The sequence below is a fragment of the Eulemur rufifrons genome, chromosome 8, assembly GCF_041146395.1.
Source record: "Eulemur rufifrons isolate Redbay chromosome 8, OSU_ERuf_1, whole genome shotgun sequence".
In the NCBI taxonomy this organism is placed as follows: domain Eukaryota; kingdom Metazoa; phylum Chordata; class Mammalia; order Primates; family Lemuridae; genus Eulemur; species Eulemur rufifrons.
Genome location: NC_090990.1, coordinates 79,419,693 through 79,441,883, shown reverse-complemented (window position 1 = coordinate 79,441,883; position 22,191 = coordinate 79,419,693). Strand labels below are relative to the sequence as shown.

The 22,191-nt window shown below is 35.2% G+C and overlaps 1 protein-coding gene across 1 annotated transcript in view; it reads right to left on the bottom strand.

The window, feature by feature from the left end:
* The window catches only part of AGL (amylo-alpha-1,6-glucosidase and 4-alpha-glucanotransferase), a 77,489-nt gene that overhangs the window by 27,676 nt on the left and 27,622 nt on the right, over window positions 1–22,191 (bottom strand). Inside the window, exons 13-24 of the mRNA XM_069480201.1 lie at window positions 20,612–20,735; window positions 19,861–20,024; window positions 19,483–19,584; window positions 19,213–19,368; window positions 18,943–19,093; window positions 16,522–16,646; window positions 16,315–16,427; window positions 16,063–16,197; window positions 10,216–10,346; window positions 6,776–6,912; window positions 6,386–6,519; window positions 5,504–5,679 (exon numbers count right to left, since the gene is read on the bottom strand). Coding sequence (XP_069336302.1) covers window positions 5,504–5,679; window positions 6,386–6,519; window positions 6,776–6,912; window positions 10,216–10,346; window positions 16,063–16,197; window positions 16,315–16,427; window positions 16,522–16,646; window positions 18,943–19,093; window positions 19,213–19,368; window positions 19,483–19,584; window positions 19,861–20,024; window positions 20,612–20,735 — 1,648 coding nt within the window. The remainder of the gene's footprint in view (window positions 1–5,503; window positions 5,680–6,385; window positions 6,520–6,775; window positions 6,913–10,215; window positions 10,347–16,062; window positions 16,198–16,314; window positions 16,428–16,521; window positions 16,647–18,942; window positions 19,094–19,212; window positions 19,369–19,482; window positions 19,585–19,860; window positions 20,025–20,611; window positions 20,736–22,191) is intronic.

The window sequence follows — 22,191 nt, the reverse complement described above, 5'->3', positions numbered from 1 at the left end:
CTTCAAATGGAAAATATATATTATTCAATCACTTTGGATGAATCAACTGATACTACTGACTCGGAACAGGTTTTATACTTCATTCAGGACATAACAGAAGATTTTCTTTGCTATGAAGAGTTATTGGCTTTGGGCACTCTTGTGAACAGAACATGGGGAATAGATATCTTCAACAACTTTCAAGATAAATGGCATGAAGTTGGACTGAATTTGGTAAATTTAGTGAGCATATTAGGTCATTGAATATGAAAGGTCCAATTTTGAATCAAAAGTGTAGTTTATTGTATCTCAAACAAGAAGCAGTACAATTAAAGGGTGCGCCTAAACTATTGATGCAGTTTTGCCATCTTAACATTAGTAGCTTGTTTATGCCAGCAGCAAAGAAGCCTAGAGAGCAAGTGGCAATGAAATTGCAAAAGGTGTTTTCCACAGCTTGTTGAGAATGGAATATTTTTCCTTATAAGAAGTGGTCCAAAGCCTGGAAGAAGTGGTAGTCAGTTGGTGTAAGGTCTAGTAAATACAGTGGATTTCAGGGAGTTTCCAAGTTCAGCTTCTGCAGTTTGAGTAGCATTGTTGGTGCAATGTGTGGTCGAGCTGTCCTGCAAGAGGATTGGACTTTCTCTATTGATTAATTTTGGCTACTTAATTGTAGCACCCTTATCACTTCATCCAGCTGGTTGTAGTAGACATCTGCTGTAATGGACTGACTAGGTTTCATGACCCTGTAGTGAATAATACCAGTGCTGGACCACCAAATAGAAACTATTGGCTTTTTTTGATGAATATTGTTTTGGACTGTGTTTAGGTACTTTATCTTTATCCAACCATTGTGCTACATGCTTTCGATTGTAAAAAAGAATCCATTTTTCATCACACATAACACTAGGGTGTGTGTTCACCTTTATGTCGTGACAGCAAAGAAAGGCAAGCTTTGAGATAATTTCTCTTCTGACATTTGTTTAACTCATGCGGAACCCATGTATCCAGCTTCTTTATCTTGCTGATTTGTTTCAAATGGTCCAATATTGTTGGAATAGTAATGTTAAACCTTGCTGCTAATTCATGCATAGGTTCAGATGGATTTGCTTCCACTATAGCTTTCAGTTCATCATTATCCACTTTGGTGTCAAGTCACCCAAACAGCTCATTTTCAAGATTAAAATCACAAGAATGGAACTTCTCAAACCAATGTACTGTGCATGCATTAACCACATCCTTCCCAAACACTTAGTTGATATTTTGAGCTGTCTGCGCTGCTGCGTTGGTTCCATGACAGAACTCACATTAGAAAATAACGCGAAATTTTGACTTATCCATCATACCATAAAAACTGCTCTAAAAAATTTTGAAAGATAATCACAAGCCAAAACAAGCATTTGAAAGACTGAGCATGTACCTTCACAATAAAAATAAAACAAGAAGTGTCAAAGTGAAATGTCAAAGACATTAACTGTCAAACTTAGTACTTAAGGAAATTGGACATTTCATGCTTAATAACCTAATATATACAGACAGTACACCTTTCATGACAGAAAACATGAAGGATTTATTGCACAGATTTTAAAAAAGGTATTAACAGATCCAGATGCTCTCATTTCTTTTCATTGTATTTTGCATCAGCAAAATCTCTGTGCTAAAGCTGCTTATGTGACACTTTGCAACAAGTTATAAATATTGTTAACTATATTCCTGCAAATGCAACACAGCATCATCCTCAGTTTTGTAACATGCTAAAGCTGAACCATGAGGTATTCAGTGTGGATTTGCCTAACGTTCTAAAGTGTGTTGGCTATTGCAGGGATAGGTGTTAGCCAAAAGTTTACCTCTGTGAGAGCAGACAGTTAAATTATATGAAGAACAGAATCAACAGTGTGAATTATTGAAAGATGATTTCTATAGGAATGCAGCATTTCTAACATCATGTCAAATAAAATGACTTTAATATTTCTTTGCAAGGTAAAACTAAATCTATATATATGTGGCAAAAAAATCCAAGCATTTAAAAAAAAAACATTTTCAAAACATTTCTTGAAAGGGAAATTTAGGATGAACATTTTCCATAGTTAGCAAAGATCACTGATAAGCAGGATGATATATGCAAATCATTTGAAGAATCTGTAGCTGTTATAGACCTATTAATTTGAGAATACAAAGTAAGGTTCACTGACTTTGAGAATCATGACATCACACTCAAATTAGCATTTCAGCCTCACCTAGTTGATATCACCAAGGCACCTAAAGAACTACAGACAGACTTGATTGAGCTCTCAGTAGATGACATTTTAAAGTCATTGTCTGATGCTAAGAAAGATCCAGTTGAAATATGGGAAAATGCTGTAGAATACCCATGCCTGTGGCAACATGTCCCCAAAATGCTTTCTTGCTTTTCAACCCCTTATTGCCGTGAATCTACCTTCTCCTACCTGACGCAAATCAAGATGCCCTTAAGGTCACAAATGACTGATACCCATCTGGAGGATAAACTGAAACTGTGGACCTCCATGCTGCAGCCAAATATTCAAATGCTTTCCAACAAAAAGCAGACACAACAAAATCATTAAAAGGTCAGTTAATTTTAAAATTAACAAATAGTTTTCATTTTTTGAAAGTATTAAGTACATAGTAGTTAGATTTTTACAAAATAGTGTACATTTTAAGTATATCTAATTGAAGTTTCTCAAATGAGGCCTTATTTGATTACATCTAAATAAATACAGCCTTTCAACATGAAAAGGTTCCCCAACCCAATTTAAAACATTTTAAAGTGTTATATGTTGTATACAATATATATAGTTTTTGTCAATTAAAAATGCTATACTGTCTTAGAAACAGTTTTGCAAAGAAACAAGGATTTCATGTACCAAATAACTTCACAGGTAACTGCAACCTTTATGAATGAGATAAAATAGGGTAATCAATGGATAAACTCTAAAGTTTTATTTTTAGATTGAGTTTGGTTTCTTGTAAAACATTAAAGAAATACAACTGTTATATATATTTGTACTAAAAACAATAGTCATAGGAAAGTAAAGCAAAGGAAATCAGGATTTCACTCACAAAAAGAATTATGCTGGGGCCAGGCGCGGTGGCTCACGCCTATAATCCTAGCACTCTGGGAGGCCAAGGTGGGAGGATTGCTTGAGCTCAGGAGTTCAAGACCAGCCTGAGCAAGAGTGAGACCCCGTCTCTACTACAAATAGAAAGAAATTAGCCTAACAACTAAAAACAGAAAAAATTAGCTGGGCATGGTGGCACATGCCTGTAGTCCCAGTTACTCGGGAGGCTGAGGCAGGAGAATCGCTTGAGCCCGGGAGTTTGAGGTTGCTGTGAGCTAGGCTGATGCCACGGCACTCTCTAGCCCAGGCAAGAGAGTGAGACTCTGTCTCAAAAAAAAAAAAAAAAAAAAAAAGGGTGAGTTTGAATTGGTATGTCCTAAAATACAAGTAGTCAGTCTTTGTTAAAAAGCCAAAACTATAAAATCTCTAGCACTAATATGTGGAAATGTTTGTATTAACTTTTTGACCTCTAAGAGTATACAACTTGTAGATCACATATCTTTTAAGTGGTTCCTACCTTGCCAATTATTATAAAAGTTTATAATTATAAATTTATTTTTTACAATACTCCTACCAAAGTAAGGCATTCCTGGTCATTTAAAACAGCATACCAAAAAGCCTGTGTGTAAATCTGAATATAGTTCTATTTTTCGCAAGTAATAGAGTAGACAAAACTGTCCCTTAAGATGCTAGAAGCACATACCAGAACTTCAATTCATATTTATTTATCAACTTTTTTTTAGTTGCTATTTTTGTTTTATATTGTATCTGTTATGTAAGTATATCAGGTATCATAGCTTGCATCAGTATATCATTTATAAACATGTACATTTTGGGGGTATTTAGCAGCAGTGCTGCACAATCGAAAGGTCAAGATCACTATTTTATGTAATAGGCTTTTAAAAAGCAGGCTTTTTTTTTTAGACAGAGTCTTGCTTTGTTGCCCAGGCTAGAGTGAGTGCCGTGGCATCAGCCTAGCTCACAGCAACCTCAAACTCCTGGGCTTAAGCAATCCTACTGCCTCAGCCTCCCAAGTAGCTGGGACTACAGGCATGCACTACCATGCCCAGCTAATTTTTTCTATATATATTTTTAGTTGGCCAGATAATTTCTTTCTATTTTTAGTAGAGACGGGGTCTCGCTCTTGCTCAGGCTGGTCTCAAACTCCTGACCTCGAGCGATCCACCTGCCTCGGCCTCCCAGAGTGCTAGGAAAAAGCAGGCTTTAAAACCAAATTTTCAGCCAGATGTGATGGCTCACACCTGTAATCCCAGCGCTCTGGGAGGTCTGGGCAGGTGGATAAGTTGAGGCCAGGAGTTCGAGACCAGCTTGGGCAACATAGTGAAACCCCATCTCTACAAAAAATAAAAAATTAGCTGGGCATGGTGGCACATGCCTGTAGTCCCAGATACTCAGGAGCTGAGGTTACAGTTAGCTATGATTGCATGACTGCAATCCAGCCTGGGCAACAGGGTGAGACCACATCTTTAAAAACAAAACACTGAATTCTTCACATCGATGTTTTTTTTCCACAATAGCCCAGGTCTGTTTCATGAGCATATACATGTATTCAGAGGAGAACAATAGGTATCAGAGGGAGATCAAACAGTCAAGTGAAAATCTAAAATACAATTAAAGAATTAAAATAGAGTTTTATGAATGTTTTATGATCATTCCAAATGAAAAGGTAATTTCTAGTTTAGTTGTTGGGTACCACTAAGTCTTTTTATCTGGTCTAAGCAGGTACAAATTTAAGGCTAAACGGGATCACATAGATAATACTATTACTTTCTTCCTGCAATTTGATTATTTTTTGGTTTAGTTTGGAAAGTTCTAAATTTCAGTGGCCTTGAATACTAAGTACTTTCTAGAAATATGCTTGAAATTTTTTAAAAAGAAAACAAAAGCCTGTCCTTTAGTCTATTTTGCTTACTTGGATTTGTTACCTGATTCAGATTTTAAATCTACTGGGAGGAAAGGATGCCAATAAATACAGTTGAAAGAATTTGATTGGAATTAGACACATAATAAAAATTATTTAACATTTGCTTTATGTTTTGTAACTTGTAGAGGACCTTTACATGATCTCTTGGTAATTACAAGGTTGGGCTTATATTTAAAAATTGGGGAAAAATACAGGCGAAAGAGTAGTACAATAATTTTGATTTAAAAAAATAGAAAATGCCAAGAGTTGGAAAACATAGAAACATTCAGAAGAAAAGAATTAACCAGCCACAATAAAAAAACACACATAAATCCCTGGTGCACAGTTTTAATTAAATAGTAAGAATGGTTATTATTTTTAGAGTGAATATCTATGAAATTTACTAAGCAGTAACATAAAATCTTGGACATCATAGGCTTTTAACAAGTAATCATTTTCCCTTACCTTGTCTTCTGTGCATATTATTGACTTATACATTTTAACCCTGTACATGATTTCTTACCTGCAGCTAGAGAAACACAACATTGCTCCTTTTCTTTTGTGATCTCATTTAGCCTATATGGTACATCCATAAGTGACGGTGAAAGAAGTGGCAGAGAAGGGACTCTTCCTACTCCACACATTTGAACTGAACCCAGTGAAAGGTGTTTCACGAAGGTTGAACCATTCTGAACAAAGCTGTAACAAAAGTGATGGAGTTTAAAATATTACTTGTAGAAATACAAAACTTTTTAGCAGTTTTATTTTACTTGGTTTCTTTTCCTCAAATGATTTTTCTACACAAATGTGTAACAATGGTAATATTAGTTGAAAAAAACTTTCAATTTGGTTAGATTTCAAAAGTACTTTCATTTCACCCATGATTTTAGCTGGCTTTAAGTCTATGGATTGTTGTAAAACAAATGGTAAAGTTAAGTTTTGTTCTTTCTGAAATTATACCCTAATTAATTTGGTGGCTCTCACTGGTATACTTCAACTGGTGGTTTCATTTTAGGGAAATTCATCATTAAAGGCAAATTTCGTTATAATAATAGCAGAATATTTTTTTCTCTTAATTGATGAAAAATTAGATGAAGAATTGTGCATATTCTAAAAATTGTATCAACTTAAAAAGTTAGTGAATAGAAACAAATAAGATAAAACAATTTAATTTTCCTATTTACATGTTTTATTAGCTTTTAGAACAGATTTTAATGTCTAAATTTATTTTTGTATGCTATAGACTCAGGATGCTAATAAATTTACTATATACTTAAAAACTTTTTCAGCTCTATGAATCTATGGCAATTCCTCATGTTTTAATCTTTTAAGAGCATGTATAAAGCGACTCTGTATATAGTTTCTACACAAACATGACTATATATTCAAGCTTTGCTGGATATACCTTGACATCTGCTTCCACGCCACATCCAGAAGAGTGGTATATGCACCAATTAGTATAGCATCAAAGTAACATGGGATAAGATAACGTGGGATCTGCTTCAGGTAGAAGAACATAGCCTGCAACCATTTACCAACCTGTTATAAAAATAATTTTAAAAGTTAATTTGGTATGTGTACAGGCTAGGTGTGTTTTAAAAGGTAAATCTAAACATGCAACTTTACTACCTAGTAATCTTATCAACCAAATTTCCATTTATTAGAACTGAAAGATGATGAAGAAAGGAGAAAAATGGTTCAGGTTAGAAAATAAGATAAATATTATATATAACATGGTAATATAATTCCTATTATGCCCTTGAATTTTTTTGGACTAGAATATTGCTCCACTTACTTCAGCAATAGTTCCTGATCGTGAAATAAGCCGGCTGCTGACATAGTCAATCATCCAATCTCCAGATCTCAAATTATCACAAAAAGGATGCCCCAAGTCATTCTTCGGTCTTATTTCTGCCAATACGGACATCAATCCTGAAAATTAGAGACAAGTCATGCTGTGGTATTGGGAGTCAATTTGTTCCCAAAGCTTCTAGTCTCTACTCTTCTAGTCTCTATTCCAGTGATTTGGGGTGAACACATAGAGGCAGATACAAGAGCTGCATAGTCCACAATGGCGCTTAACATGGTTGGAGATAATTGTGACAGTACTAGCTTGAACCAGGATACAAAGCCATATTGAAGGGGACTACTGTCACAAGAGCTATGCAGAGCTTTCCAAGATTCATAACTTTTAGGACTGGGCTTATTCTTTTGGATTTTAATGTTATATAATATTCAAAGGTAACTGGCATGGTTTCCCTGCCCTGAGGCATCTAGGAAAAGAGAATTGATAAATCTGTGTCTTTTCATGTTGAAAAGTGGTAGATTCACTAATACTCAGGCAAGATTTAAGGAAATCATAGAATTGGGTTTCAGAGAGGGCAAGAACATCTATGGTGATAAGAATAAAATCTGCTTTGGAAGGAATCTTTGAAATATAACAGGAGGTAATTAGAAGTAAACAAAGTATCAAAATGAGGTATGTAGGCATATCTTCAATCCTTACAGTCCTCAATTAGAAGCATAAGAATTCCTATGCATACCTAGATTTTATTATTTCAATGACATACCAATAGTACTTCTTTCATCATTCAATAAAATAATAATTTCTACCTTTACAAAATTATATGGCTTCACTGACTTCATTTTGACTGAATTTATTTATTTAGAATTTAATGAATTTTACTATTTATGTAGCATCTTTTGAGAAATTAAAAAAACATACATTTAAGATTAAGTTCTTTCCCTCAAGGGACTTACAATCTTCTTTGGGAAATAAAGCTTAAAACATAAAAAAACTGGAAAACAGTATAAAATAATGTTCTACATAAATGTTAGCATTTTTATGGAAGGCAAGTAATGCTTAGTAAATGTTAGTTCCACTGTTGAATAATGGAACATCATGATGAAAACAATGTTTTAGAAAACAGATCTGATGACGACCAATAGAATGGAATAATTTGTGGAAGAGGTAACAAGAGTTAGAAAACCGTTTAGTTTATTTTGTAGACAGGACTTAGTCCTAGAACAGGATGATAACTGTGAAAATAAAAAGGATATGGTATACCAAAGAAAATAGAAGAAAGAATCCATGAATCATAATTACTGATTCAATACTGAAGATGAAGGGGGAAGACCCAAAAATGGATTCCTGGATTCCAAAACATCTAAATATACATTATTATAAGAAGTAGGGAAGTAAATTTTGTTTAGAGGAGAGAAAGGTCAATGAAGTGGTTAAGTTTGATTTAATCTGAGGCTGCTATTAACAGCCTGCAGGAAATATTCTGTGGGCTGTTGAAAATATTAAACTATCAGAGGGAAAAGGAATTGCTATAAAGTAAAAAATCAGGTAAAAAGAATGGGAAGAATCATTTCATTAGGAGGATAAACAGAAACAGTAAAGAACCAGACTTAACTTTAAGAAGACAGGCTAGAAAAGGAGCTAACAAAAGTGTGGTCTTTTCAGTCAAGTAGAAGAAGGAGTTCAATAGCACAAAGTGAAAATGGAGTAGATAATTGCTTAAAACTGGTAATATGTACACTTCTTTATCACTCACAGCACAAAACATTTTGTGTTAAAAATGAGGGTGTTTTTGGCTGGGTGCAGTGGCTCATGCCTGTAATCCTAGCACTCTGGGAGGCCAAGGCAGGCAGATCACTTGAATCAGGAGTTCAAGACCAGCCTGGGCAAGAGTGAGACCCTGTCTCTACTGAAAATAGAAAAAATTAGCTGGGCGTGGTGGCATGTGCCCATAATCACAGCTACTAAGGAGGCTGAGGCAGGAGAATCGCTTGAGCCCAGGAGTTTGAGGTTGCTGTGAGCTAGGCTGATGCCACAGCACTATAGCCTGGGCAACAGAGTGAGACTCTGTCTCAAAAAAAAAAAAAAAAAAAAAAAAAGGATGTTTTAGAAAAACAAATGGTCCTAAGTACAAAAAGAATCTCAAAAAAGTTTATTGAGAGCTTATGTGCTTAGTGTTGTAGGAGGTATAAAAGCTAAAAAACAAGAACCACAACAAAGATAAAACTTACATTCTTCTTTTTCAAGGTATAATCTACTTAGTGGAGTTTCAAAGCTAATAATTTCCAAGTCCCTAGTAGGAACTAGGTGCTAAGTGGTTTACATGTGTTAACTCCTTTAATCCTAACCATAATCCCTTGTGGTAGGAACTATTATCTCCATTTTACAGATGAGGAAACTGAGCCATGGAGAGTTTAACTACTCCAAGGTTATACAACTAGTCGGTGTAACCTAGGGAGTCTGGTTTTAAAGCCTGTTTCTTAACTGCAATGATAAGAATCACGAAAAATTATACTAAATATCAAAATAAGGTGATTTATTTCAAGGGTCAAGTAAGAGGTATAGAAAAAAACAGAATGGGTGTCTGGAGGACAAAGAAGTTACTATAAAAAGAAATAGTTAAGAAAGGTTTTATGGAATATCTATGCATTAAATTGGCCCTTAAAGATGAACTAGATGGACAGAAAAATAAGGAGTTAAAAAAAGAGGCATGATAAGTGGAAAACTTCATGAACCAGGAACACAGGTGTGATAAAGCAAATTTCTTAGATAAATATTTAGGAAAACATTACCAACCAGATGGATTCAATGGAGAGTTAAGTATTTAGTTCCTTTAACTCATGTTACAACTACTCTAATTACATATTTTACTGTAAGTTCTCTTTATAGGATAAAACAAATATGCAGCAAAAAATTTCCAGTTAGATGAAAAAAAAAAGATGAGTGTATTATATTTACAATCTAGTCCCATTTCGGGTCCAAACATGCATATTCTGTTTCTTGTTATATACAATAAACCAGATCAAGAAACATTAAGGTCAAAGTATACATAAAGAGCTATAAATGACCTTAATGGATGACACAGAACTAGTAATTCTAGGTAACACGGACTGATTACTTTGTGCCACATTCTGTTTTTAGTGCTTTACTTGAATGGTCTCATTTAATCCTCACAAAAGCCTTCTCAATTAGGCTAATAATACTATTATAGTATACTAGTATTATTAATACTATTCACATGTTATAGAGGCAGAAATTGAGGCACAAAGAGGTTATGTTACTTGCCAAAGGTCAATCAATGAGTAGGAGGCAGAACTATAATTTGAACCCAAGCAGTCACACTCTGAGCCCATACTGTTATTTCTATAAAGAAGATACCAGAAGACCCTAAAAGAAAAACACAAAGCTTAGCAATCCTTCTACTTGCTTACCTTGAAGACCTGCATATTTAAGGGCTGACCAGTTTGGGATGGTGTAGCACCCTCCACCATCTTCCTGTTCTTCTGATTCACATCGGTAAAGTATCTGATTTAGCTCACCCAAAGTTAATTTAGAGGCAATACTAAGAATTGGAAATAAAGATAAGTGGTTAAATATACTGAAATTTCACTTGCTATCAATAGAAACAAAATAAGAAAATCTGAATTATGATTATAAAATAACTAGCAATGTTTTAGGAACTCAGCATTCAAATACACATATACAACATACATTATAAATAATAATTAGTGGGCCAAACATGCCAAAAATTCAATTAGAAGTAACATTACTCCCAAACCAAGGAATTAATCAAGTGTCAAATTTTATTTTTTTATTTTAATTTTTTTTAGAGACAGGGTTTCACTCTATTGCCCAGGCTGCAGTGCAGTGGCACAATCATTACTATAGCCTTGAACTCCTGGGCTCAAGTGATCTCCCTGCCTCAACCTTCTGAGTAACTGTGATTACAAGTGTACACACCAGGCCTGGCCATTTTTTTTTTTTTTAGGATAATATGAATGATTTTATTTAAAATCTTTCTATATGTTTCTATAAAATTATTTTCATATTTAATAAAAACATTTATTTTTAATTTCAGGATATTATGGGGGTACAAACATTTTGGTTACATGTTATGACTTTGCCACACCCAAACCATGATTTGAGACGTGCCCTTCCCCGCCTACAACGCTCACCGTGTCCATTAGTTGTGAGTTTACCCACCCCTACCCCCCTGCCCTGAAAGAATATTACTACTGTGTGAGCACCTTACTGTTGATCAGTCAGTGCCAGTTTGATGGCAAGTACATGTGGTGTATGTTTTTCCATTCTTGTGATACCTCACTTTGAAGGATGGGCTCAAGCTCTATCCAGGAAAATATAAGAGGTGCTAGATCACCGTCATTGTTTTATAATTGAGTAGTATTCCATTGTATACATATACCATATTTTATTAATCCACTCATGGATTGACAGGCACTTGGGTTGTTTCCACATCCTTGCTATAGTGAATTGTGCTGCTATAAACATTCGAGTGCAGATGTCTTTATTATAGAATGACTTTTGTTCCTTCGGGTAGGTGAGGCCTGGCTATGTTTTAAAATTTTTTGTAGAGATAGGGTCTCACTATGTTGCCCAGGCTGGTTTTGAATTCCTGGCCTCAAGCATTCCTCCCCCACTTTGGCTTCCTGAAGTGCTGGGATTACCGGTGTGAGCCATGACACCTGGACAAGTGCCAAATTTTATTGATTAGAAGTACACTGGAAAAATCTTTTGGTTGCTGTACCTTTTATCTTGTATTTAAAAAAAAAATCTTTCTAGGCCGGGCGAAGTGGCTCACGCCTGTAATCCTAGCACTCTGGGAGGCCGAGGTGGGTGGATCGCTCAAGGTCAGGAGTTCATGACCAGCCTGAGCAAGAGCGAGACCCCGTCTCTACTAAAAATAGATAGAAATTATCTGGCCAACTAAAATATATATAAAAAAAAATTAGCCGGGCATGGTGGCACATGCCTGTAGTCCCAGCTACTCGGGAGGCTGAGGCAGTAGGATCGCTTAAGCCCAGGAGTCTGAGGTTGCTGTGAGCTAGGCTGATGCCACGGCACTCACTCTAGCCCAGGCAACAAAGCGAGACACCGTCTTAAAAAAAAAAAAAAAAATCTTTCTATTTCGGACTTAGTTTTTTCCCTCCTTTGTATTCTCTAAAATGAGACATCAAGAACTTTTTATGCTAGTTCTCTTAAACTCAAAATACTTACAAAAGGGCCAGTAAAGGGATAATCAAAAGTCAAAGTTAACCACCTAAGAAATCATATGGTCTCTGCCTTTGTATTCCCCTCCCAGTCCCTTCTCTCCTCTTCTAAGGTTGCAATGCCTCTCAGTTTTCTTGAATAAGAAACCAGGATTTTCTCAGATAAAAATGCTTCTTGATAATGGTCAGAGGGAAGTAACTACTATGTTGATTTCCCTTTCTTTAGTTAGGAGTGAGATCGTATAACTGACCACACCTGAACAGAACTGAAACTGTATTTTCTTGTGCTTCTAGCTGCTCAGGACATTTCATTTTATGTAACTGCCATTTTATGTGAACACATATACTCTTGTATTTTCTTCTTTTTCTCTTAGTTCCATCTCTGCCTGAAAATTGTTGTCAGCTGTGCTTTGTTCCCACCATCTTAGCCTTGCTCCTTACAGCTACACTCCAGTAGTCTGAGTCACGCCTGAGTTAGATCAATCAGCAGCCTCAGTACCAATGCAATTCTACGTCAATATTTTCAACATGTGGCCAATGGACTCCTTGTATAGAAATTATCTGGGGAGCTTATTAAACTGCAGATTTCTTGGCCTTGCCCCAAGATAATCTGAGGTCTGAGGAGGAATGTGCATTTTATAAGCATTCCATAGAAACACAAAACTGCTCCATCACAGATTTTTGTTAGAATAAAACTATTTACTAAGAATAGTTTGAATTAAGAGTTAATATCCTTAACAACAAAAGGTCTTCTCTTACGTTCTCCTGGATATAGTTGGAACCCATTGTATTAAGTTAGGTATCCGAAGAATGGAAAAATAAGCACCACATGTACTCACGATCAAACTGGTTTCACTGATCATTACTTAAGAGCACATTCAGGAATAACATTAATAGGGTGTCGGGCAGATGTAGGGGGGAGGGGATGGGTGTATACATACGTAATGAGTGCGATGCACACTGCCTAGGGGATGGACACGTTTGAAGTTCTGAATCGGGGTGTGAGGGGCAAGGGTAATATATGTAACCTAAACTTTTGTACCCCCACAATATGCTGCAATAATAATAAAAATAAAAAAAAAGGTCTTATAAAACAAAAAAATTGAACACAATAGAAAAATGGGCCAATACATAAAATGACACAACAAATAAATACAAATGGCCAATAAAAATTTTTTAGCTTAACTAATAAAGTAAATTAAATGTGATATTATAATTTTAAAATGTTTTATATTTACCGATTTGATTATTATTTTTTTTTTTTTGAGACAGAGTCTCACTCTGTTGCCCGGGCTAGAGTGAGTGCCGTGGCGTCAGCCTAGCTCACAGCAACCTCAAACTCCTGGGCTTAAGCGATCCTCCTGCCTCAGCCTCCCGAGTAGCTGGGACTACAGGCATGAGCCACCATGCCCAGCTAATTTTTTTGTATATATATATTTTAGTTGTCCATATAATTTCTTTCTATTTTTAGTAGAGACGGGGTCTCACTCTTGCTCAGGCTGGTCTCGAACTCCTGACCTCGAGCGATCCACCCGCCTCGGCCTCCCAGAGTGCTAGGATTACAGGTGTGAGCCACCGAGCCCGGCCCCGATTTGATTATTAATAATTAATATCAATCATTAAATACCAAACACTTTCTAAGTGTTTTACTTAATTGTCACAACTCTGTGTGAGAGGTACTATAATTTCATCTATTATAGCTTGCCCAAGGTCTTACTTCTTATAGCTAATAAGAGCCTGATATTGAATTCAAACCCAGGGTAATATTAAGATATTTATACATATATATACTGGTTTTTGTCTATGGCTCCTGGCTCATAACTCCAATAGTTCTTGTTATAATTTTGGGGCATCTTAGGCCTCAGGAGCAGACCTCAGAAACTAAATCTCTCCCTCTGACCTGTTGTCCTCCTTTCACCTGCCCAAGGCAAGACTCTAATCTAATTGTGGGTCAAAAGACCCTCATTTCAGAGAGGGTCCTGCCCCATACCCTCTCTAGGTAGGAATACCCTCTCTCAGGAAGGAATGCTGCATAGAGAGGCCAGGAAGAATCTAAACAGACAGGCCTTCCTGGGTTTAGATCTTGCGCTTTTTGTCCAATCACGTTTCTGCATGGTTGTCAATCATGCCTAGGTAATGAAGCCTCCATAAAACCCCAAAAGGACAGGGTTCAGAGAGCTTCTGGATAGTTGAACACATGGAGGTTCCTGGAGGATGTTGCACCCAGGGAGGGTATGGAAGCTCTATGCCCTTTTCCTCATACCTCATCCTGTGCATTGCTTCATCTGCATCCTTTGTAATATCCTTTAAAACTGTGGTCCCCAACCCCCGAGGCCATGGCCCATTACTGGGCAGTGCATCACCACCTGGGCTCTGCACCACACCCACCTGCCACGACGCTCCCACCCCCATCCACAATCCATGGAAAAATTGTCTTTCCTGGTGCCAAAAAAGCTAGGGACTGCTGCTTTAAAATAAACCGGTAAATGTCTTTCCCTGAGTTCTGTCAGCTGCTCCAACAAATTAACTGAACCCAAACAGGGGGTCGTAGAACCCCAACTTGCAGCAGGTCAGTCAGAAATTCCAGAGGCCCAGACTTGCGACTGGTATCCGAAGCGGGGGCAGACATGGGGACTGAGCCCTCACTCTGTAGGATCTGATGCTATCTCCAGGTAGACAGTGTTGGAACCGAATTACAGGACACCCAGCTGGTATCTGTTGTTTGATGTGCACAGAAAAATCATGTCACAGAAACCTTCTTCGGTATTTTTTTTTTTTTTGAGACAGAGTCTCACAGTCTTGCCTGGGCTAGAGTGCCCTGGCATCAGCCTAGCTCACAGCAACCTAAAACTCCAAGCGATCCTCCTGCCTCAGCCTCCCGGGTAGCTGGGACTACAGCCACTCGCCACCATGTCTGAATAATTTTTTCTATTTTTAGTTGTTTGGCTAATTTCTTTCTATTTATAGTAGAGATGGGGCCTCACTCTTGCTGGTCTCGAACTCCTAAGCTCAAGCAATCCTCCCACCTCGGCCTCCCAGAGTGCTAGGATTATAGGCGTGAGCCACCACGCCCGGCCTCTTCTTCAGTATTGATTGTCATGGTTTGAGAGCAGAGGAAGAAAAACCAGTTTGAGTTTTTCCAAAACACCCACATAGTCTGGTTCTATACTCTGTGCTTTTAAATACTACCTCACATAATAACATATACTCAGTATTGGTAAGGTGGAAACTCTTTATATAGAGCTGAAAGTATCAATTAATATAATCTCTCTGGAGGGAATCAGTATGTATAAAAGCCTCAAATATATGGATGTAGTCTAACCAAAAAATTCCATTTCTGGAAATTTTTCCTAGTACTAATGATAGCAAACATATATCCAGCACTTACTATGTGCCAGGTATTGTGTTAAGTGATTTATATGTGTTATCCTATTTAATCCATACAAAACCTAAGAGGTAGTTACTATTATAAGGCTCATTTTCAGATGTAAAACTGAGATGAAGAAAGTTCTAAATAACTTGTCCAAGATCATACTGACTGTGGTGAGGATGAAGTTAAACCCATGTCTAAACTTTAAAACCCACACACTGTGGTACTATGTAGTACCACCTAGTAAGGGAATAATTAAAGATTTATGCAAAGATGAATGTTCAAAAAATGGAGATTGATTAAATAAATTATGGTATAGCCATATAGTAGAATATGTTAATAATTTAAAAAAATGATATGGTAAAAGGTATGATGTCAGATAGTTCAGAGAAGTTGTGTGTGTGTGTGTGTGTGTGTGTGTGTGTATGCATGTAGGCATTCATGTATTCATATCTATAAAAGAGACTGCACATGCACGGGAGAGCACACATCTGAGCACACACAAAAATGATAAAGCAATAGGGTAAAATGTTAACAATAGGTGATGCTGACATTGCTGGTCATTGGACTATACTTTCAGAAACAAGGATATAGAGCACCCTTAAAACTGCTTAAATCAGTCTACTGGTAATTTATCAGTTATTAAAGTGGCAAATCGCTATAAAATAAGGCATACTTACGAAGCAAAAGGAATTTTTAATATAGGATTTGAGTTGTCAACAGCAAGGCTCCCAGATTTAAAGTGAGGACTGAACTGTGTCAGATGATTTCGAAGAATTCCAACAGCAACTTGCGCATGTGGATCAAGACTAACTCTGAAAACATTAATTAAAAATGATTAATTTTTAGGAGTAATTTATTCAAAGTTAACAGGATATGGAAACTATTTTAAATATAAGTAAAATCAATAGTTTCAACTCTAATTAACATACCTGAATATTATAACACTTCCTGGAGACAAGTTTTCAAATTCTATTTCTTGAACATATTCATTCGGCCCTTTTGTGGTAACTCCAGCTTGTTTAACAATTTTACTTTCATTAAGCTTGAAAAAAATTAAATTAAAAAAATTGATTCAACAAATAATTCTTATGTCCTTAAAATATTAAACATAGTAGTAAGCTGAGAGTCCCAAATACCTGAATATGTTCTCTAATTTCTACTGTGATATTTGGCATTCCATTGATTGAATTCTCATCCTTCCTATAAGGATTTGTATTTCTCTCAATAGTTCTAGCTTCAAGAACTATTTCTTCAATTTTGCCTAGGAATATATAAAAATTATAACAAAATTTTATATGGAACCACCTGAAATTAGGAATTGCTAACATGGTTTAAAATCATTTCACTTAGAGTTGAAAATAAACTATCAATTAAAAAAAACCCAAAACAGTCTGAAAGTAGATGATTCTATCCAAGATGTATTTTTCATATAAACTTCTTAAGAAAAAAACAACAACTTAATTGACAAAGCGTTATTTGAAAAGAGATCTTAACAACTAATAATGGCTTAGCTCTGGGGAACAATCTATAATCTTCCTAATTTTGAGCATAGACAAGTAAATTGTTTGAAAGGCTTACATTTTTAAAAAACTAGACTATTTCAGAAATATAAAAAGTAAAGAAAAATTTTTTAAAAACACAGGTCCTGCTACCTAAGAAAAATTTACAAATGCAAGTGAAGATCCTGAGTACCCTTTCTTCTCCTTGAGAGGTACTGCTACTTACAATTTAGTGTTCATTACTCCTGGCATTTTATTACATATAAATATTATATTCTTAAACAGCATATAATATTATTTTCCATATTTCCAAGTTGTATTAAAATGAATTCAAGTTATATACATTTTTCTGCAACTTGCTTTCTACTGGTCAACACTGTATTTTTTAGATTCATTCACATTGTTACATTAACTCTAGCACATTTATTTCAAATGCCAAATAATATTCTACTATATGAATATACCCAAATGCATTCATTCTATTAAAATTGTCTCTAATTTTTTTCTATTATAAATAATGTTGCAGTAAATAGTCTTATGCATAACTTCAAATGGAAATGTATGAGAATTTTTTCAGATATATACCTAGTAGTAGACTTGCTGGGTCAAAGAATATACAAAATTTGAACTTTGCTATTTAAATAACTTAAGCTTAAACTATTAATCTGGAAATAAGTAATAGTACCTTTTGATCCAGAAATTCTACCTCTTGAAATATACACTAAGAAGACTGTTCAAAATAAAATATTCTTAGTGTATAGTCAAAAATGAAATAAAGAACACTAACATACTAAAGAATATTAAAAATGGAATGCTAACATAACAAAATATGAGATATTTAACATAATGAAAATCATAATTTTGTGGATTGACAATTGGAAATTGTTTTAAGACTGATCAATGACCAAATAAAACCTGAGATAATACTGTAATCTTTTTTTTTTTTTTTTGAGACGGAGTCTCACTCTGTCACCCGGGCTACAGTGCAATGGCATCATTGTAGTTCACTATAACCTCCAACCCCTGGGCTCAAGTGATCCCCCTGCCTCAGGCTGCCAGAGTAGCTGGGACTAGAGGGTGCATGCCACCACATCCGGCTAATTTTTAAATTTTTTTAGAGACGGGGTCTTGCTCTTGTTCAGGCTGGTCTCGAACTCCTGAGCTCAAGCGATCCTCCCGCCTCGGCCTCCCACAGTGTTAGGATTACAGGCATGAGCCACTGTAATCTTCAGCCAATATTGTAATCTTCATTCACTCAATCAATCAATAAACTTGGACAGTTGCTGCATGCACAAGCACAGGCTATATATTATATATAATAGTAAGGAAATAAAATATACACATATCTAGAAAAAAAATCAAGCAATAATATGGATATATTTCAGGCACATATTTTGTAACTGTTAAACACGTGACATAGACTATAATTGCTATATAGTCAAAAGAGAGAGATAGATCACTGAGTACTTATAGAAGGCTTCTCAAAGCAGGTGAAACTTTAGTCCTTGAAAGATGTAAACAATTGATATACAGATGGAAGAAAGACTACCTGGGAAGCAGTGAAAATATCTATTTGGCTGAAATGGTGGAGTGGCATAGGACTAGGAGGGTAGATGAGGATGGATTATGAAAAGCCTTAAACGCATGGTTAGAATATTTTCCATCTTAATTTATATATATGCATACACATACACAAATACACACCTATACACATACATATATGCATATACAAATATACAAATAAATATACATATATTGTCCTGAGCATAAGAGAAATACATATTAATCTTATAAAAACTAGGAAATGTATTAAGATATAAACGAAAATATTTCACAACTCAAAAAATGTTAACATTTGAGAGTATTTCTGTCCAGGTTTTGTTCCTTGCAGTAAAAATATAAGTTACCAAAAATTTCTAATTCTTTTTTTCAACTATGTCCACACTTGTACTGTGTTATAATATATATGACACATAACCATGATTTAAAGTAACATTATATTAATATAATTTAATATAATGATATGCTATAATTATAATAATTTTTAGAGTGCTTTACCAGGGATGCACATTTGAGGCACTTCCTTGCTATAAAATGAAGTCTTAGGATTTCTGAAAGCAGTTCTAGATACAGCAACAACAGACTGATGGATACTAGGTGAGTGCCTTGTTACTGCCACTATGTCTTCATCAACTTGATCCACATATACCTGAGAAATAGAAACAGTAACTAGGTTAAGGCTCAAACTGGAAACTTGTGCTCAGATTGGAAAGATTTATTCTGAAATTGGACCTTAAGAAACAAATTTATGAAATTTAGTTTTCTTGCCTGAATAAAACCCTTGGCTCCAAGCTCCTGATGAAGTTTATTGATAGCACACCTGGCTGCAATAATGCCACTTTGGAAATTAACTTCACCTGTGTTTGATGGCAATGCTCCAGGATTCCACTTAGTGTAAAATCGTTCTTCAGAAACCACTGAAATCTGAACAAAGGTAAAATTTAGCCACGTATACATTTTAACTACAATGAGAGCTTTTGATAAAAGTGTTCAAAGTTGTTAGCCATGTAGATTTTAAAAAACAATACATAAACAAACCTGATGAGGTACTAATTCATCATAGCCTTTCGTACTTCCACTAGCACAACATGCCATGGAAACAATTGTTGAACTTGGAAGAGCATCGTATGCTGATCTGTGCTAGAAAGCAACAACAAGGCAAAAGTTTACTTTCTTTCACATGCAAAGTGCCATTCTATAGCATAATGAAGTAAAAAGATAATTACATAAATATATTTTATAAGGTACGTTAATTTGTTTTTAAACAAAACATTATAAAAACTATGTGCTACAATCACTTATAAATCTAAGCATTATTTTGAAGTATATGGATATTATTGCCACTAATTATCAGAGAACTAAATATTAAAACATTTAGCAAAATAAGTACATACATGAAGATGATTAGATGCTTACCACAATAGGACACTCGTTGTCATGGGTGATGTCCATAAACAGGGCGTGTGCGATAGCGGGCATTAAAGGCCTCAAACAGGGCTGAACAAAGGATCCAACAGGTTCTCCCCCATATCGGTAAACTAATCTGCCCTCTTCATGACTATTATAGGCACTCATAGCCTCTGCAGAGCATTACAGAATATTTTAACAATCTCGTTATTTATGTCCAAGAAGAGGTGAGATTTCTTATTATGACTGATTTTCACAATAAAGACCACATCATTGTTATCAAAAATGAAAGTGCTTTCAGCATTTAAACAAATGTCCATTAGTTTAAGTGACAAAAAAGTCTTCCTATAACTTAACTGGAGAAATGGCACATGTAAGCAAAAGGGAACGTATGTTGTTTATTAGGATGTAAGATATACAAAATCCATCATGAAAAATTTAAAGAGTACATCACATATCCGGGTAGGAGATGAAAAACAGATTTGCATATTTTCAACAATTAAAAAAATGGCTTTATGTTTGAGTCATCAGTTCATCCCACTGATCTTTCAATTTGAAATGAGGTATCTTACACCAAAGTAGAGATTTTTACTGATAACAATAGGCAGCATTTTATTAGAAAACTTCATATATACTATTTCAGAGAACATTAACTGTGTTAAAAATTATTAAGCATTGCATATAAAGCTATAAAATGCCTTTTAATCTATTTAAACAAAAGCTAAAGTTTTAGATGGGAAATACATTCCAACAAGCCTACCTCTTATTAAGGAACTAATGCCCAGTCTAGTAACAAAGATATTGTCCAGATCTTCGCTTCCTGTGAACAGTTCAGCTACTACATATAAATTGGGTTGCAATTTCCTAGCAGCATCCAACATGTACTGCAAAAAGCATAGACATAAATGTAACAGAAAGAGAAAAGTAAGATAGGGGAAAAGGAAGGAGACAAAACTGGCATGGTTTTGACAGGAAAATATGTATCAAGACAAAATGGAAATTCAAGAATTTCCAAATATATTTCATTATGCATATGTAAAAAAACATCAAACACACCAATATGCATAGGAAACAATAGAATTTGTAAAGAGAATACAACAGTTCAAACAGTTAAAAAGGAAGATGAGATTTTACAAAGATATAGAGACACAAAGGGAAAAGAGGAAAAATGTTTAGTGTCATATTTAAAAATGTAAACCATACCACTGCAATTCTGTCAGGCTTTCCTTCTGTTTTTTGTTTGATTTTAATACCTCTAATCAGACTGTTAATTTCCAGGAGGTTGACTAAGTCATTATTGATAAATTCTCTGCTGGTGAATTATTTAGCTGTTGCAACGATTAAGTCTGACCAGACTGAAGCCAGCTTTTCCCACAGATAATGAACTCTTAAACTCTTACACCTTGCAGTTTTCACTGGTGTAATTTATGTTTAACACTGGTGCTACCTATCTAGCTGATAATCAGAAAATATTGGTTTATAATCAGGAATCAGGTTGGTTCCAAATTTTTTTAACATAACATTCACACACAGATTAATAAAATATAATAATTAATAAAATAAAATATAAAATAAAATAAAATAGCTAGTTGAAATTCAACTAGCTAACAAGTAGAATCCTGAAAAATTTTGTAATTTAAAATTAAGCAAATTAAGTTTTAACATTCTTTTTTTACCATAATGTTATAACAATCTTACAAGTACATATTTCCTTTGTTGTTGCTAAAGGCACAATAAAAATAAACCCTGCCATCTTCTGGAGCTAAACAGTGTTTTACCAGCTTAACTAATGTTCATTAAATCCCTTCAAATCAAATCAATTTTTCATCACAGGACTTGAAATATGTATATTATAATACTGCTTTAATATTATAGAAGTAGAAATTTTTCAGATAAGCACACATTTCCAAAGAACACCTAAGTGACATTTGTTACTAGGAAGTTGGATGAAATTATGTTTATTTACAAAGTTTTATTAGGTAGAAGTTACTATAAGTACTGGCATTGTTCAAACGTTACTATAAAAAGCCCAAAAAGGAATAGACAACATTTATGTGTACACTTATATTTTTATAAATAATTAATAAAAATTGAATCAATGAGGCTAAAACTGGCTTCAATATGCTATAATGTTAGTGTTTAAATAATTACTATAGGCCAGTGCAGTGGCTCACGCCTGTAATCCTAGCACTCTGGGAGGCCGAAGCATGAGGATTGCTTGAGGCCAGGAGTTGAGACCAGCCTGAGCAGAAGTGAGACCCCATCACTACAAAAATAGAAAAATTAGCCAGGCGTGGTGGCACGTGCCTGTAGTCCTAGCTATTCAGGAGACTGAGGCAG